Genomic DNA, 18,477 nt, shown 5'->3' on the forward strand with positions numbered 1-18,477 from the left:
AAACGTCTGGAACTTTTAACTATTTTAAAGGCACTTTCAACTCATTTAGTGAGAACTTTATTATACTTTTGCGCGAAGAGAGAGTCCAGGATAAGTTGCATGCGCATGCTCAGAACGAACCAATCAGAAGCGAGGAGTGTGGCGTCACTTGCTTGGGACGCGCGCGCTAGGTTAAAAACTGGCTCGCTCAAATCAGTCGGAGGAATAGGGGCCAGTTTTGGCAAATCTTCGATGAAGCACTCGAAGCATTTCCGAATTACAGTCAACTCTCTCTAAGACGGACACCGTCGGGACCGGCCCCAACTGTCCGTCTTAGAGAGGTGTCCGCCTTATAGAGAGTCGAGGTAACGTGACACCAGAAATTTTGAGAAGATAAAGCTAAACGGCTATGCACAACGAATACACGTCTGTTTTGAGTCGCTTACTTTAGCAAAACCTATAAAGTGGAACAAAAATAATATAAAAAAATTTGACTTGTTTGTTCATAACAAACGGTAATACTGTAAGTAGAAAACTACCTCTTTGGTGTCACATAGTTAAGCAGAGAAGAAATACGTTATAGCGGATTGTTTTTCGTAAGCTTGGTATTCTAAAGGCGCTGACCTACTATGCTATATGTTGATACCAAGTTTTGAAGTATTATTCACTAAAAAAATAACTTTTTGTGCGTGTCCGTTGGCGGTTTCAATGTGTCCGTTTTCCGTCTTACAGAGGTGTCCGTCTTACAGAGAGTTTTGTTACAGTAAAATGACTGAAAAACGACAGGGACCTTCACCAGGTGTCCGTCTTATGGAGGTGTCCGTCTTATAGAGGTGTCCGTTAAGTGAGAGTTGACTGTATTTCATCCAATCAAAAACTAGCTTGAGCGTTCACGAGTACTCCGAAAGCAATCGCGCGTACAAATACGTCATGTTGCTTAGCAACTCCTGGGGCGAAAACTGCGGACTCAGTCACCAGTCACTTCTCGGAGAAGTGATGTCGCCATCAACTGGCACTTGTTCCCCCGACTGAAATGAGGAATTCAAATACTATAAACTTCAACTACGCGACCGAGCGCGCGAATAAATGCAAGAAAAAACTGTGCTCAATTGCATCTAAAACCAATTAAATAAACAGCTACAAAATACTTTTTATTTTTTTTTTTTATTTTTTTTTTATTGCAAAAACACACACAGAACGTTCTTACAAATTGACATGTTCGCTACTAATTACTTACTATACAAGGCTTTACGCATTACTATACAAAGCTTACTCTACTTACAGTACAATACACTGCTTACACTACCTACATGACAATTAAATTGTTTACAACACACTACTTACGATACAATAATCAATTTCTTAAAATTTAATATTTATACTTATAACAGCGCAATACAATTTATCTCTTTTAATACATTTGCAAAAAAACTACAACTACTTTTGGCTTATTAAAGATAATGAAAATAAAAATGGTAACTTATAAAAACTAAATCAAATTGCGCCATTTTTATCTTACCGACATTTTGTTCAAAAATTTTAACTGTTTCTGTCAGTCATTGAGAGGGGCTTGAAGGGCGTTGAAGGAATTACCTGTTCAGAGGACCTTAGAGCCTAATATATTGCGTATATTCGACTAGGGAGGGTGAAGATAAAGAGATAAGTTTTTATTCATTTATTTTATTTCTTCTTTAAAAGGCTTTCCAGCAAATCCCACTTTTTGTTGGTTGTGTCATCTGTTCTTTGTTCAACGACATAAATCGATTTAAGATAAAGTAGAAAACTTTCTATTTTAGGAGGTCTTGTTTTATTTTTACAAATCCAAATAAAGTGTCTGGCCAGTAGAAAGCAGAAATTAATTTGGCGATGATTTTTTGAGCAGTCCGGTATCAATCCTAAGGCGACAGAGATGTTTACTGTGTAGTGTTCTGGAAATATTTTAGATAATTTTAGCCGTTCGGTTAAGGAGTTCCAAAAGGAGGTCACCTTGGAGCACGACCAGAAGAGATGCTTTAATTTTTCTGGTTCTTCTTTGCAGAAAGAGCAGTTTGGGTCATCTTGTACTCCAATTTTTGTTAAGAATTCATTAGTTGATATTCGCCTATGTAAAAGTTTGAATTGGAACTCAATAAGTTTTGTGCTTTTGGTGCATTTAAAGGCTAATTGATAGGCATCGCTCCATTTAATGCATTTTGTTTCTTCTGTATTACAGTCTTCAAACCATTTCCGTTGAGATTGGGAAGAAAGCGTAGATTTTTTGGATATCAGTTTCTGATACACTGGTGGGCTTGTTCGTTGCGATTTTATTAACGTTTCCGAAAAGGTTTCGTATTCGGAGTCTGTCATAATAAGGTTGTTTTTGTGTGCGTCCCAGAGCAGTTTAAGGGCCGATATGAGTCCATAGTATCTGAGAGGACAAATTTTAAGTCTGAATTTTGCTACAAAATACTTGGAATAGTTGACGGATAGCGATTTTTGTTTTGGCCGTTAGCTTTTGGCAGACACTGACTGCAAAGCTAGGCTTTTTAAAGTTATTCCGGCCGGTGATCTCCTGCTTTAGTACACGGTCGCGTAGTTGAACTCGTCATCTGTGCGCGCGCGTTTTCAAAAGGGCTGCCAAATAAGGTTTCCCCCCCCAATTTTGGAGGGAAAAACTGGGGCATACACATGCAAGTTATCCTGGACTCTCTCTTCGCGCGCCTGGGTTCAGCCCCAAAAGGCGCGCGAAAGAGAGAGTTCAGGTACTGGACTATTCAATTCCTTGCTATGAACGTTACTCATACTCGTACCTTTAAACAAGCTGCCTTCGTCTGCAGTACAGTTGGACAAGTTCAGCGGAATAAAGACAGGCAAACGGAAAGGGTCCACATTTCTACCATCTGGATCTGGGAATGGACTCACTGGAACGGGGACCAGGTGAAATCCACACGACGGCGCTTTCCGCGACCACGAATGAACCTGAGGAGGTCAAATGTAAAGTTATTAAAGACAGCAAGAGCTGTTTTAACAAGTTTGCTGAAGTCTCTTTTGGGAGGTTTTCTTATGGCTGTCGTGAAACTAAACCAAAGCTAGAAGACCTGACCAATCATATAAAACGTAAACAACACTGACAACGAACCAAAGAAAACTCTTTCAAAACATGCAACCGGCGACAAACGCACCACTCACCACATTTACGTTTTTGCGAAGATGTGTTGCTAAACGGACTAAAATAGAAAGGCTACTTATTCCTTTTATATTTACCCCAGCAGTTTTATGGTTTGCAGAAGGCCCCCTTTTCTATAAAGTAAGCCTTGATCTCGAAAACTTTCACGGTACATTATAGCATTATCGCCCTGCAAACGTGGGCATATTCCAAACACAAAATGGCTCTAGCGCCCTTAAAGTGCACCTAACCCCCGAAACAATACTTTCAAAATTGATTGTACATGAGTTAGAGAGTTGAATGGTTAACTATTTCTTCATCTCAATGTTGCGTTTTTAAGTTATGAAGGTTTATTTTTCCAATATGTTAATGAGTATGACGTCTACCCAGTCTTCATTCAATATACAGATTTTGACTGGTTCACACAAGCAGTATTTAAAAAGCATTATCATAATACTCGCAATTTCCACAATTTTTATTGTAAATTTGGTGTCTGGTAATGGCGAGTAAATAATGATATAAGCAAAACAAGTATGCTTAAAAGCCTGGGTAGACGTCATACTCATTAACATATTGGAAAAATAAACCTTCATAACTTAAAAACGCAACATTGAGATGAAAAAGTATTTAACCATTCAACTCTCTAACTCATGTACAATCAATTTTGAAAGTATTGTTTCGGGGGTTAGGTGCACTTTAACGTAATAGCTCTCAGTGAAAGATGCTTATCAATTCAGATGTCCTTCGGCGTTGTTTCCGGACTAGGTTAACATCTATTGAGGTCGTTTCGATTCGTCTCAAAATTGTACTTGCAAGTTTCTGTTCCCCTACCATGTCGTTCACAATGCACCCAGTCGCTGCTATCCAGTGCAGTTCGATCTCAAACGCATTAAGAGGACAGTAGTTGCCATGGTAACGAACAGTGCAAGTCTCCGGTCGTTGGCTTTTATGATGAGGATCGGCGTCTAGCGTGACGAACTTGTAGGCAGGACCACAGCCGCAGTCTAGGTGACGTGACAAAGAGCAAAATGTCATGCAAAATGTTTACACCACAATGTAACGCCTGTAACTCTTTCACTGCCAAGTTTCCCCCACCCCCAACCCCCTTCTAAGCGGCATGTCTATGATACGGAATCCCGCTTTTTATAGTAAATTTTTTTATGTCACTTGTGTCACTGACTCAACAATATCTTTCAAGTTATCTTCGAGTATTTGTTATTTTCCATGATTAGTTCAAGGCTACAATTTGCCTGAATCAAATGACTTTACTTTCTTTTGATTCCTTTCCTTTTTCTCTCACTTTCGTTTTTCAACAAAACTTAAACAGGTTTGCTTCCTGCTAATCTCCTACAGAATTCATTTGATTTTCAAAGTTGAGACATAACTGTGTCATCTGTTGTGTCAACAGTCCGCTCTGTTCTTGCTTTTATAGCAAATGAAGGGAGACGCCCATGAAAGCTCAACGGCAAAAGAAACAATAAATAACGTAATTTTGGGATTTTGATGATATTAATTTGAATAAAAACCTTCTAAAGTCAAGTCTCTCTTAACGGACACCTCTATAAGACGGACACTTCTAAGACGGACACCTGGCGATGGTCCCATCCCTGCCATTTTTCAGTCACTTTATTGTAACTAAACTCCCTATAAGACGGACGCCTTGGAGCCCGACCCGACGGTGTCTGTTTAAGAGAGAGTTGACTGTACTGCACTGAAATCCATTCCCATTTACAAAACTAAGCAAAGCCTTTAAAAATATATACAAACCGCTATCCGAATGCAAACGTCCTGGGCTCCGACGGGCCGATCTTGCTCGGTTGCGCTTCCGGGAAGGAGAGCCAGCTGGAAATGATTCAATCACCTGATCGGGTGCTAAGAATTCTGGGAGCTCTTCACTTGTTCGGCGCGGCCAAACAGCGACTTCAAACCATTCGATTTGAAAGGCTTTTAAAAACTCGAACTCAAAGCGCTCCACTTCGATCGAGCTTCGGTGTGGAATGGAAAACTTGGAGGTGTCCAGTATATCTAGAAATATTAAAGATTGATAAGATTTATATCACTAACTGAATTAGAACCAACAGAAGTACTGTATGGCCGTGTGGGCTGTGCATTTCTTATCTATGGAAAAATAGTAAATAAATAGTAAAATAGTAACCTTTCGAGAACTGGGAAAAAAAATCTAAACTTACCCTCCGTTTTCTCCGCCCAAGAGGACTTCGGCGTGAAACAGAATATGATGAAACCTTCTACCAACTTCTGTTTAGCACTTGTTGAAGCATGCTGGATGAAGCCTGCCTCGATCATTTTCTAGGTTTGAAATATTAATATTAAAGTTTGCAACTTGTTGTAAAGGGTTAACTGATTCACACAGTAGAGAGGAGATTAAGGCTTGCTAAACAAAACAATCATGAAAATTCTACTCTCTGGATTTGTGCCAAACGTTATGACACTAAACTTATTTAATCATCTACAAAAATCTCCGTTTTGTTAAAAACCTCAAGACGTGCTGTACAAGACTTTCCGATATTCAAAAGGGAATTGTACCCGAGATTGAAAAGTTAGAGTGTGCTCGGCTGACAACATTAGTTCACGCATAGGAACACCCTCGGTGGCAATCAAACGGCTGCGAGTTTACCTAGCAAAAAGACAAATCTTTAGTAAAGTGCTGGAGTGGGTTTGTAATGATAATTGGATAACTGCAATCATGGCTCCTGTTAGAAAGAGGACACAGTTCCTAAACCGCTTGTCAGTATAAAGTTTAAAATAAAATCGTACCAAATAAAGCACAGATAAAACGCCTTTGAATTCGTCTAACATATTATACTCACAATAGACCACAATCGCGATAGCCGCCATGACGGTTTTCATATTATAATGCAAAAAAAAAACATTGAAATGATGTCGTTTCTCGGAAAATCGGCTCGACGAAATAGTAAACTATCTGCGTCAAAATCACAATTGAAAGCAAAGTTATGTAATAATCAGATTTCATTATCAAGGTTAGTTTGAAAAAAAAAATGCTCGATTACTACTCTTGTTGACTACGCAAGCTTTTTTTATTTTATCGAAAGAGCCAAACTGCGCAAAACTTGGAGTATTTCCACCACAATACTGAAAGCAAAGCATGGTATGAGACAAAATCATCAGACATGGCAAGAAACCGACTTAAATTTGCCGATTTTCGCTTTTTTGCCCCCTCATAAATCACGTGCCTAATTCACATTATAAAGCCAAAACAAACATGGCGGCTATCACGAATAAGGTGCGACTGACGGAGGCACAGCACTAGCCGCTGACCTGGCAAAGATGAATGGCTTGCTCCTTAGAAGTGACTCCATCCACGTTCTGTGAAATCCACGAGATCGCCTCAACGCTAAGGAAGCTGGCAGGTTTCAATCCCTTCAACTCTGGTAAGAAAATCAAGCCATTTCTGTCAAGTAAAACAAGCGAATGTTAGTAAAGTCAAGTTAATTCACTTTGTCTGATAACGAAATTTGACTGATAGTTAAAATTTCGTTGTAGAGGGCGAGGAAAGTTCGAGCACTGAGTTTTTGTTTGTTTAGCTCTTGTTACATATGAAATCATTCACCGTGGTTCTATCCACTTCCGACTCCTAGAACGCCTCTTTCCACTGAAAATAATCTAGCACTTACGTAATTCTAAATGCTTGTCCACATAGACTGACACAGCCTTCGCATAGTGAGCACATAGAACACAAACTACACAAAAGAGTATCCTTGCTGAGCACATACCACAAAGCTACCTAAGCACAGCGCTACCTACGTTTATTTTCTGATAAGGAAATGGCCACAAGAGTCTACTGCTTAACAAAGTGGGTCAATATCATATTTAAATACCTATCCCCTTTGCTGAAATCCTAGCAAAGTTATATTTTACTATCGTTGCTTTCGTTTATGATAATCCTACACACCAAAACTTGGCTCAGATTGTCTTAGAACATGGAATTATCCGAAAATGCTTGATCCCAGTAAACTGCCACGATCTTGACGTGTCATATAAAACGTACCCAGGTTCCAGCATGGCTTCTGCTACATTCTCCAGTGGCGATTCTACACTGAGCTTTTCTTTCTCCGGTTTCGTTGCTGACTCGTCGATTGTTTTTGGCTGCTCGCTACGATAGAAGAACAAATCATTACACATAAACGAAGTTTCATTCAAGTTGATGACGTGAGGGATAAAAACTTCAGAGTTCCTTTAACACTGGACTCTAACCGTCCAGAGAAAGGATTGTTATAAGGGCGACGAAAGGGCACATGCAAAGAATAGTGATCAAGCAAAGAGATAAGATGGGGTAGAGATTATTGATGGAAATGGACCAAGGATTACTTGCTATTGTTGACTCAAAAACATAACAATCCAACTACCTTAAACAACCTACCTGGCTAATTCTCGAGAAGGACTGGCACGAGAATCCGGGCCGGCCAATTCCTCACCCGTTGCCGAAGACGACCGCGATCTATGAATCAGCGGACTACTAGGTGTAGAGCTGCTCTCCTTGGCTACTGTTAACTCACAGGATAGGGGTCGGGCTGTTTTGTGCTCGTGTTGTTTACTAATGCGACGAGATGGTACAGATACCTCGGATTGTTTTCTTTCCTACACATATGTAAAAGAAAAACGTGAGTGTTAAAAAAATGTGACGTCGTCTTTCAAAATTTTCACTAAGCGTATTCAGTGCAATGAAACAAGAACTTAAACAAAACGTGCAACCAAGCGCGGGAAATCACGACTTGCGTGACTCTTGGTGTCACGGCAACAGTCACGCTATCTAACGATTGGAGACGGATTTCAAATTAAAGTAGAGCTACAATCCTAGACAAAAATCCATGGGACACTTAAAGAAATAGTGCTCAGTGACCATTCCCTTTGCATTAAGAATTCATTGTTTAGTTTTCCGAGCCCCCCCTTTCCCCCGTCAATACAATGTCAATTTTTCGTCGAATTGCTTAAGTGTCCCAGGACTTTTGTCTAGGATTGTAGGTTTTACTGTCACGCATGAAAAAGCAGAATCAAAACCACTGGGTAAAAAAAGTCAAGAATTTGAAATTATATAGAAGATTAATAGAAATCTACTTCTCCGAGTCTCAAGTGTGCGCGGTATTCCGTACTCGAGTAATCCATAAAAATGTTCCACACAAATTTCTAGAGCTCAGTATGGGCACTCCCTTTCGTTACACTTACCTTGGGCGTTTGTGGTACTTTCTGAGCTTGAATACGTTTTATACGATTAAGGACCTCAAGAAACTTCAGAATTCCGTCCATGGCATTGTCTTCTGGTGAACTTGTTTTCTTCTTGTCTCCCCACCCTTCGTCTTTAACTTTACGCTGCGCAAACGGCGAAAACGGCAGCAGGAGAAAGCGAGCTTTCCAGTAATTTAAAGACTGAACAGAGAAAAACACAAATTAAACACAGTTCTTGATCATGTTCATATATGATACAATTCATTTTACAAAGAAAAGCTTAGAACATTAAGGTAATCAAAAAACAGACACGGCATTTCTGTGGAGCGATTTTGTCTTCAGTGCCCACTGATCCTGCGTTCACCGTCACCAAAGACAGAGCAATTCGAATACGCTCTCCAGAGTGGATACTTTTCAAAACGCCGTTTCCCTGTTGTAGTGTGGACTGTGAAAGATGCTTTTCGAGAGGGCTGACATCACGATGATCACTGTATCGCTGGCTCAAGTACTCTGCGCATGCTCAGTTTGGACATTGCGCGAGTTCGTATTGTTTTCAGCGTTTTAGAGTGGACAGCAAAAACAATTCTTAAACGAAAGTGTGGAAAGTTTCGATGTGTTTTCGATACAAAGACTCCGTTTTTAAATGAAAACGGATTAGTGATGACAGGGCCTAACTTGGACAAAACAAACGAATGAAAACCGGATATTTATACATGGAAGTACATGACTGGGTAAAGACTACAGGGTGACTATTTTTGTTTGCAGCAACAAACGTATGACTGTAATACCTCGATAAGCTCATCAAATTCAGGATCTCCGCAAATGTGTTGGTCCAGATAGTTCCAATTGTAACTATCCATTTCTTCGTGTAAGAATCTTCCTTGGTTTGGTTCAAACACTTTTCTCTGTGGGATCCAAAGCCGATAGCTGCGTGAGACCAAACACACAACTTTGTCAACAAACGAACATGCGATGTCAACGAACAAAGAGACAAACAAACGAAGAATAAACTAAAAAAAGTCAATCCGAATCCGATACGGAATTAACCCTGAATATACTTTTTATGTATTTAGGTTCAATCAGTACACACACAAATCTCTATCTATATATGCGCTGTTTGCCAGAAACAGGAACTTAGCTGTCTTGTACATGTCTTGCCTACATTATGCGCTATAATCAGGAATTTATCGTATATTGGTTCGTAAAAAATAAATTAATAGGAATTACAGTGGCATATTCACAGAGTGGCTGTTCATCCACTGATTCCAGATCGAATTGGAACGAAGTGTTGGTTTTGGTGGAGGGAGGAAAACCGAATAGCCCTGAGAAAATCCTCGGAGCAAGGAAAAAACCAACAACAAGCTTGACCCACATATAATGCCGGTCCCGAGATTTGATGTATCTCGAGCCACATTGTTGGAAGGCGTGCGTCATCACCACTGCGCCACTAATGCGATCGCTATTTACCACAGTCCAGTAAATCTGCAAGAAACCTATATTCCACTCTCCCAAATTTTACACAGAGATGTAAAAAAGACCATCGACGCTTATCCTACCTGTAGTAGATGGGTTGGGAGCCCATTTGGTGGCGTGGTCTATACTTAGTGACTGTCACTTCCGGTGACGTCAGACTAAGCTTATGTGAGTTCCGGCCAATACTCAGGAAGTACTCTTGATCGTCAGACTTGGCTGGTATGGCCGCGATGGACTGGGGCCTCTCGGGAGGCGCTGGTTTAGCCTTTGGCGTGATTAACTGAAAACCCTAAAAAAAGAGGAGTGTTTAAAAAGACAGTATTAAGGGACGGACCATTATTTTCCTGGAGGGGGGGGGGGGGGGATGAAAAATTTTCCTCTGCAAACATTTTTTTCGAAATTCTTACTATTTTTTGTTATACATATCGTTTTTGCAAAGAATTTATTTTGTCTTTCCAGGCCCTGCAAACAATTTTTTTCAATATTTTTCATCCCCCCCTCCAAAAAAAATAATGGTCCGTCCCTAAAGCGCTTGATTGGTTGCCTTGACACACGTGACATTGTCACTCATCGGCACATATAAGGATTTTAATTGGTCTTAATCACTAGTATAGATGGCTAACAAAACAATAAACGGCACACAATCCATGCAGAAGCGATGATTTTTCACAAGGTGGTATTTGATAATTTTCAGGAAATTTGTCAAAAAGTTAACACAAATAAACGTAACTGACAACTTCTGTGTTGAATGATTGTTCAACTAAAGATGCGTTATCTTGTAACTTGACATCCAATATACGCAAGGTCAAACGCTGTCTTGTATCAAATACTTGTCTCTTTCGTTTATACTTTGTATTTAACTACCCGGAGTATTTTGCTTTGGTTTCTACGCGGCGGTTTCTTTAAAAGTTTAACTTGATTTCTGTTCACGAAACATTTATTCCTGTAGTTAGTTCCCAGTCCTATTTGGTTCTTTTGATCGGGCGATCGCGCGCAACAGACAACAGATTTAAAAGATCTAGTTGACTCGCCTGATGACATTAAGCGTAATGACGTCATAACTTCATGATAAATTATTCGAATTTTCTTCAAAGCTAAGTTTTTCAAGTTTTAGCGCAGGTTTTAAAATTTCAGTAGTCCCACGACTGGCAGACGAAAACAGTTGTGATTGGCCCATTAAACGCTGAGTTGTGATTGGTTTAGGGTTTATCCAACGACAGTTTTATTGGATGAAGGCGGCGATTAAATATGGTTAAAATTACTGTGTTCGACTCAAAAATACTACTATAATCCAAGGGAAATGACTTTTTGTTTCAGATGACGGCTGATTCGAGATAGCAGGGTCCTAAGTTTAAACAGTTAAAGTCTAGTTAAGCTAACTTCTTCAAGGTTACCTTTCGTATTCGTTGTGATACAAGTTCGATGAATATCATCTCTGCACTCAGTCGTCGATGTGCTCCATGTACATCTTCCTCTTGTGTGCTGCGAATATAACATATAAGATAACAATTCCAAAACATTAGAGTAGAAGGGAACAGTTCAGTTTTTAGCAAAATGTTAGTAGAAGTACCCGACGTCTTTTCGAGTGTTATCCTCGAATTAAATATTAGTGTGAACACTAATGAAAAGTTCTAGAGTTAACAAGTCCCGACTGTCTGTCTGTCTGTCTGTCTGACTGTCTGTCTGTCTGTCTGTCCGTCCGTCCGTCCGTCCTTCCGTCCGTCCTTCCGTCCTTCCGTCCGTCCGTCCGTCCGTCCGTCTGTCTGGCTGATTCTTTGTAAGATAAAGTCACAATCAGGCCAAACTGGTTCACACTGATGAAGCTTATCCCAGTTTCCGTAGCATGCAGCAACTAGTGTTACACAATGTTAAACTCTATTTCAGTAAACATTTATTAAAGGAGCTACGTCACGGAAAACGCATCTTGAAAAAATTAGCAAGTTTTTTTCAAGATTGTCGTTCATAGTCTTCGTTAGTCCAAATCATCCCTATTTACTTTCGATTTTTTATTACTTTTGTGGTGTTTTTCTACGTTAGAAAACTTTTCACCTAAGAAATAGAAAATATCATGCCTTGATCGGCCATCTGAAATCAAAGCTGCTGTAATGTTTAAGTAAAGATTTCATATCAGACAATAAAGCAGCCACAGGGCTAGAACGGCGACTCACTGATCGCTTATGCGACCACAATTTCATCTTTGGCGACTAAGTTCTGGTTTTATGTTTAGTCGCCAATGTGGCGACTACTTTTCTGTGTTAAGATGAACAACGGGGCGCCCCACCCCTCCTGTATGTATATGGATTATGTCCCTTAAAATGCATGGCTACCTTATTATTAGGAAATTTACGATACATGTAATTAACGCGAATTTCAAAAATTCGCGTTAATTTAATGTACCTTAATTTAAGTCATTGTTAATTAAAAAACTATATTTTACAGCATTGTTATTTTAAGACAACTTTATTTCCGGGTAAGTTATATTAACACGTCATCTACTTCTCCGTCAAAGCTGCAGGGATAGCAGAGGCAGGGGAAAGCGCCAGGACGGGATGTATTCCATCCCTGGACCCATGCATTGAATATTAGTCACTTTTTGGTCTGTTTAAATATCTTTGTTGTGTATGGTTTATCGGAATTAAACCTCAAGTTCTGATGTTGGACGTTCTTGTTTTGTCTTTTGAATAGCGCAGCTTGCTATAAAGATTACTACGCAACAAATTCGCGTTAATTAACTGCATGTAAGCACACACCATAAATAAATTTTCGACATAAATTTTCAACATACATTTTCCACAATTCGCGTTAATTTTATTACGCGTACATTTTGTTCGCGTTGTTAAAATGCTTCGTTATATTCCTATAATAAGGTAGTTAACAGCCGGGAAGTAGCCTTGACAAAAAAGCCTACATAGCTATTTTTACAACCACTATCAATTACAACGCAACATCTCTTTACCTCTCTTGTTTTCCCCAGTCAGTGTTTTTCTTCTCGTCGGTAAAATCCTCCTCCTCTTCAATATACAGTTTATAGTTGTACTCCAGATAGTCTGAATCAAGTGTCTTCTTGTTCGGATAATAATCTGTCGTCAGAGGCAATAGCGCTGGGCACGTCAGCGATTTCCAGTCAACGCTTGTCTTGACGGCCGCTGTCCAATCATATTCGTCTGGCATTGTTTCTACCCCACGGTACAGATTGATCCGTGCTAGCTGGGTGCGGCGTCGGGGTGTCGTGTTCTGCGACGTGTGCATCCTGTGGGAAATTGGGCTGAAATGGCCGCGATTGCGAGGCGATATATCGGTAACGAACATGTTTTCTTCGTCCGTCTCTTCCGCACTGCCCTCGCTACCTATCAGCTCGTCGAATAAATCTTGCTCTTCTGAAGCACTCTGGGAAGCTGAGATCTCTCTCTTGCGAGCGGCCACGACTGCAAGGGCTGCTTCCTCGACATAACGTGACTGAAAAATCAAAATGGTACAGTTGGTTGGATAGAAATTTCTATTGTTGTTTGCCCGCCTCTGGCGCTGTTGTGAAGCGATTTCGGCGAGTTAGCGCTATTTGGAATTCCACTGTAAGAGATATATACAAACAGCGGTAACTCTCCAAAATCGCTTTCGAAACGGTTTGAAAAAGGGCAAACAACAATAGAAGACATCACGGCTACAAAGTAAGTCAAAGCGCATGTATGATATGACGAAAATAAAACAAATATATTGTTAATGTGCTGAAATACAAAATTTCTCGGTCGTTTCGAGACTTCTGTCTCTTCATCAACGTAGAAATGCCGTTTGGTGTAAAAGGGTTTATTAATTTTCTTCATTTAATTTTATACCTGCCTGCGTTCCCTTCGAGCCTATACAACACAATACTACTCATTGGCAAGAATCGCGTTCGTTTTCTCATACCGTGGGCTTGGGCCGCCTGTGCTCTGCGCGTCTTTGGGCTTAAAGGAGCTACATGTCACCGACAACACATGTTGAAAAAAATCTGTCTTAATCTTTATCAGTCGAAACCACTCTTAGTTATTTTCGCCATTTTATTACTCCTATGTTGTATTTCTATGTTAGAAAAATATTAATTTAGACATGCCTATCTATATATTAACAGAACAAATGTCGGAAAAAAATCAAATGCCCCGAGCGGGATTCGAACCCACGACACCCCGATCACATGGAAGGTGCTCTAACGACTGAGCTTTCGAGGCAACTACAGTGGAGCGAGTCGAATATTTGATTTTTTCCGACATTTGTTCTGTTAATATATAGATAGGCATATCAGAGTTTACCTCTCTGATGATGAACATTTTGTTCGAAATATGCCGTATTACGTATATTAATTTTTTATTTTAATAGAAAACAAACCTTTTCGGCAGGTTTCACATGAGTCTCGCTTTCAGTCGGTGACAGCTTTTCGTAGTGTCGATGGAGAACCTCTCCGCCAGGTCCCTTGGGAAAAACATGTGACCACCGATGTCTGTTACATGTCCAGTTGCAAGGAATCTCGTTTGGCTTGAAAGGATTTATCAAGGTTCTCTGGGGCCGCGACTGAACGGTGTTCACGGCGCGTGGTGCGCCTGCGCTGCCCACAGCAAACCGCTGAGGTACAGGGCGTACGATTTCATGGAAGGTGTCATGTCGGATGACGTTTTCCGATAATGAAGCTGCAGAAGAGAGATAGTTAAAAGAAAGCTTTTAGGATAGCCTCAAACTTTTATTTGTAAAAGTCAGTAAGATGTATATGTTGCCAAAAATTGTGCAGGGCAAATTTAAGTCACTTTGAGCACTAATGTATATAAACAGCCATGAGGGTTATTTTGGACGACACCAACTCACCCTCCGACAAGCAAAAATTACACAGTTAGTGCTCAAAGACAACGAAAGCAGTACCACCACCAACAACAACAACAACAGAAAAATTGTCGATAAGTGTTTGAAACAAAATGATTTTTGAGAGACATTTAAGCAGTTACACAGGTTTACATTTTATAGTTGAAACAACCGTGTAGAGTGCTATAATTCTGCAGAAAATACGTTGTACGGTGTATTTTCAACCAATCAGTTATAAAACCAAAACAAATCAATTCCCGTGCTTGACATCAATTAAAAGTGTATCCAGTTCTGAGTCCTTATTGGTTTATTGCAACTTGCATGTTTGTTTTATGTAAATCGTTGAAAACCACTCGTTGAGCAGTTTGAGTTTATGTGGCAGTTGCGTTGCAAAAAACCCTAGCAACCAGAAAGAAAATGTTTTATAAAAACATAAGACAATGTAAGACAAAATGAAACGATATTTAAAAGCTGATTACAACATACCGAGAATACCGTGGGATGTACACTCCACGGATGAAGAAAAGATACGGCTTCTGCTGGTTTCCATTTCTCTGAAAGGTGCATCTCGTCTCTACAGAAAAAAAAATCGGGCCTTTCATTATCAAATAACTCCAAAGTTTCCTACTTTGAATTTTTAGCTCAGTGTCATATAGGAGCAGCGTAAGCTTGCAGAAACGTTTCTCTGAGAATCTTTATCTTGTTTAAGTGGTTGTAAGCTATAAGAGTGTCAGAAATTGTTTAGTTAACTACAATTAAATACCTTGTTATAGGAAATTAACGCGAATTTCAAAAATGCGCGTTGGTTTAAGTCGCGTTAATTTTTGTCAACGTTAATTTTTTTCGCCGTTTATTAAGTGGAGCGTTAATTTATCTGGGTGGAATTCCGCCGATATTACTAAAACAGTGAAGAACGCTGAAAGCGCTGAGATTCCTTCGCTTATCCCCTAGGTTTGGGGAAAGTACCACGAACAATGTTTCCACTTCGGATTATACGCCTAGTGTTGAAAAAAAACTTGTTCCTGTTGTCTCAACAGGGTTTTTTCCTTGTGTACGTCACATTAATTTCCTTCATTTTGAAATGTTACCCCCTCTTTCGCGTTAGTTTCCTTTACTGGAAAGTAATTTATCCTTCAATTGGCGTTACTTTTAGTCGCGTAAATTTCATATAACTTTATTAACACAAGCGTTAATTCAGTTCCTATAATAAGGTAAGATGTTTGCGCACTGCGCAAAACATTTTGAATTTGTAACTAAGTTAGAGTTACTTACAATGAACGAGCTTGACGACGACGAAATCTCCAAGTCTTCAAACGAAGAGACGCCTCGTGGAGGCGACGAAACCCTTTGGAACATGAGTTCATCTCTTGATATGGATTTAGCCATTCGCTGCATCTCCTGAGCGCTTCTGATTCGTCTGAAGCCTGATCCTCTTGGCGGGAAGCCCTTTAGTGTACTCTGGGTGACAGGATTTCTAAATATTTTGGCGTCGTATTCAGCATAATTCACCAAATCTGGAAGCTGACTGTCCCCTAGTTCTGTCTTGCAATGATCCGCAAAACTAGCGTATACTCCTGTGTGGAAAAAAACAACAACGAATCGACGAAATTTCAAACAGGCAATGTGTCAAGTTGCGGGCAGAACCCAAACCTTCCCGCCAAAAACATATTGTATGTGTGCACAAAATCATCCTGTTATAGGTTAATCAATTTTGGTAAAAGTTTTTTCCCGTCTGAAATATTTTTGCCAAGCATCTCAAGCTTACAGATTCTAAATATTTCGCAAACTTTACAGAAAATTATTAATATGATATCAGAATCTCGTAAATAAACTGAATTTTGCGCTATGGTTGCAAGAGTTCTCTTAACATGGCGGAAACTGAATATAACAACCACTAGTCTACTCAGAATCAACGTCGTCCTAGCCTTTTCTCGCTATTGGTTGGGTACCCTGTGCGCAGAGAATCTTAGACTACGTCCTAATCTCCTCCATGATCCACAGCTGACCCGTCCCCAGTCGTCTTGAGTCCGTTTTGAGTTGACTACATCCTTCGCGTCTTGCGATTTTCGCATAGGAGACGACTGGGGACGAGTCGGGATCCACAGCACCTTTTTGGGGCCTGTCGCCCAATTTTTGGTCGAGGAGCACACGACAAACCCAAAGGAAGCCTGCGTTGGAGACTTATCATGTCTCATATACTTTGCCTAGTTCCTGTTCTGCTTCCTTTCGGGCCTTTACAGTCTATTCATTTTGGTGATGTATCGAGGACTAGGAACTATGCAATTATATACTTAAATCTCACACTGGATAGTTCCTATTTTAAAAAAAATCTGGACGTTTTTATGGCAGGAGGGATGTAAATGCTCTCACCTTTTTCGCATTCGCCATTTTTTCCAAGAGAGCTTAAGACAACATCGGGAATTTTTATACGAGGTACAGAGTTTTCCGTCTTGTTTCTTCTCTTTGGTGAGGTGTAAAAATTGTGGTTCATCCAGTGTGGTATGTTGTAGTCATCTCCTAAGTCAGCGTCTCCGTGACGTAGGGTCTTATTAAAGAACTTCAGAAGGGGAACCGTGTGCAGGGGCTGTTCAGCTAGACACACAAGGTCGATGGAAACACCTAGTAAACATAAGATGTAAAAGTTAATTATTTTTATATCTGGAATTCGACTGTACAGGGTACTGTACTATCAAAAGCACGACTTTGAAAAGTCAAAAGCGAAAAGCCTTTTCCTCGTAATGGAAATCTAAAACTAATGGTGTAGATTTGTTAAAATTACTACTCTAGTGAATTGAAGCTATTAAAGGTGTGTTTTTATGTATTTCACAGGCAGAAGATTTTGATCTTAAATTGAAAAAGTCAAGCAGATGTTTTTAAAATTCTGACCTTGTGTATTGAAAAAAAAAAAATACTTAAAACTAGCAACTTGCTCTCCCTTCAACAATTCACTTGATATCTTCATCTTGGAGTCTAAGTGCACTACGTGTATAAGGTTAAGTACGATGTACTTGATCACAATTTTAGCACTGTCCTAAACCAAAATTAGCAAAATTAACAGATAGTGCCTATTAAACTAGAACAACGCTAATGATAGCAGCAGCAACAGCAGCAGAAGCAACAACAACAACAACAATAACAACAAGTTCAAAGTACCACTGTCCAGTAATCGCTGTTTTGTGATGCTGGTCATTTCTCTATCCACTTCAAACACTCCCGACCCTGGTGATACAATGATGGTTGTCTGACCGGTACGTTCAAAATTACGATCAATGTGATGCCTTTCAAATGCTGCAATAAAGAGAATAATAAAGGTCATTGGAAATAATGCTAACAATGAAACTCACGTTCAAAGTAAAATGGGTTAGTTTTATTATACGTCTGGAACAAAAGGAGGCTAAACTGCGCACCTCAGAGTAAAGACAACATAAACAAATTAAAAATTGAATTTATCTGATGAACTCCAGCTTTGAATTCTTGTTCATTTCTTATGAATAATCCTCCACTTTCTTTAAACTTCCTTTTTGTCTTAACAGTAGTTCAGTAAAAAAAACTTTAATTACATCCTTTGCAGTGTCCTCAAGTTGCAATGCGAAAATTACAAAGGAAAAATGTTGCTCTGCCCCACAAAGAAGCTACTAGTTTTGCCAACTTAGACAAGTTATGGCAGTAACACATTGAATGAAGGCAGTTATCATGTTCAAAAATTGACTGAGGTCTCAATGTGTCACTGGTGAGAACTTTCAAAGGGCTTCAGAACTGCTGTATGATACCAGGGAAGTTTCTCTTTTCGCTCTTCTTTTGGCACTTGTACTGCTCACGGTGTCACTGCGACTGTGAGTAGTGTGACATTGATC

The 18,477-nt window shown here is 39.7% G+C and overlaps 2 protein-coding genes across 2 annotated transcripts in view; one reads left to right on the forward strand and one right to left on the reverse strand.

The window, feature by feature from the left end:
- Positions 1-18,477, forward strand: part of LOC144647269 (uncharacterized) — a 163,714-nt gene that overhangs the window by 105,381 nt on the left and 39,856 nt on the right. The window lies entirely within an intron of this gene.
- LOC144647243 (GATOR1 complex protein DEPDC5-like) overlaps positions 1-18,477 on the reverse strand; it is a 33,965-nt gene that overhangs the window by 9,479 nt on the left and 6,009 nt on the right. The window contains exons 4-20 of the mRNA XM_078507014.1: positions 17,777-17,911; positions 16,994-17,242; positions 15,896-16,197; positions 15,110-15,197; positions 14,159-14,457; positions 12,756-13,255; positions 11,194-11,281; positions 9,883-10,088; positions 9,115-9,253; positions 8,327-8,527; positions 7,524-7,741; positions 7,152-7,256; positions 6,422-6,554; positions 5,314-5,431; positions 4,892-5,149; positions 3,956-4,128; positions 2,769-2,937 (exon numbers count right to left, since the gene is read on the reverse strand). Coding sequence (XP_078363140.1) covers positions 2,769-2,937; positions 3,956-4,128; positions 4,892-5,149; positions 5,314-5,431; positions 6,422-6,554; positions 7,152-7,256; positions 7,524-7,741; positions 8,327-8,527; positions 9,115-9,253; positions 9,883-10,088; positions 11,194-11,281; positions 12,756-13,255; positions 14,159-14,457; positions 15,110-15,197; positions 15,896-16,197; positions 16,994-17,242; positions 17,777-17,911 — 3,381 coding nt within the window. The remainder of the gene's footprint in view (positions 1-2,768; positions 2,938-3,955; positions 4,129-4,891; positions 5,150-5,313; positions 5,432-6,421; positions 6,555-7,151; positions 7,257-7,523; positions 7,742-8,326; positions 8,528-9,114; positions 9,254-9,882; positions 10,089-11,193; positions 11,282-12,755; positions 13,256-14,158; positions 14,458-15,109; positions 15,198-15,895; positions 16,198-16,993; positions 17,243-17,776; positions 17,912-18,477) is intronic.

This window comes from Oculina patagonica, chromosome 3 (genome assembly GCF_052425735.1).
Source record: "Oculina patagonica isolate OP01 chromosome 3, crgOcupat, whole genome shotgun sequence".
Lineage (NCBI taxonomy): Eukaryota > Metazoa > Cnidaria > Anthozoa > Scleractinia > Oculinidae > Oculina > Oculina patagonica.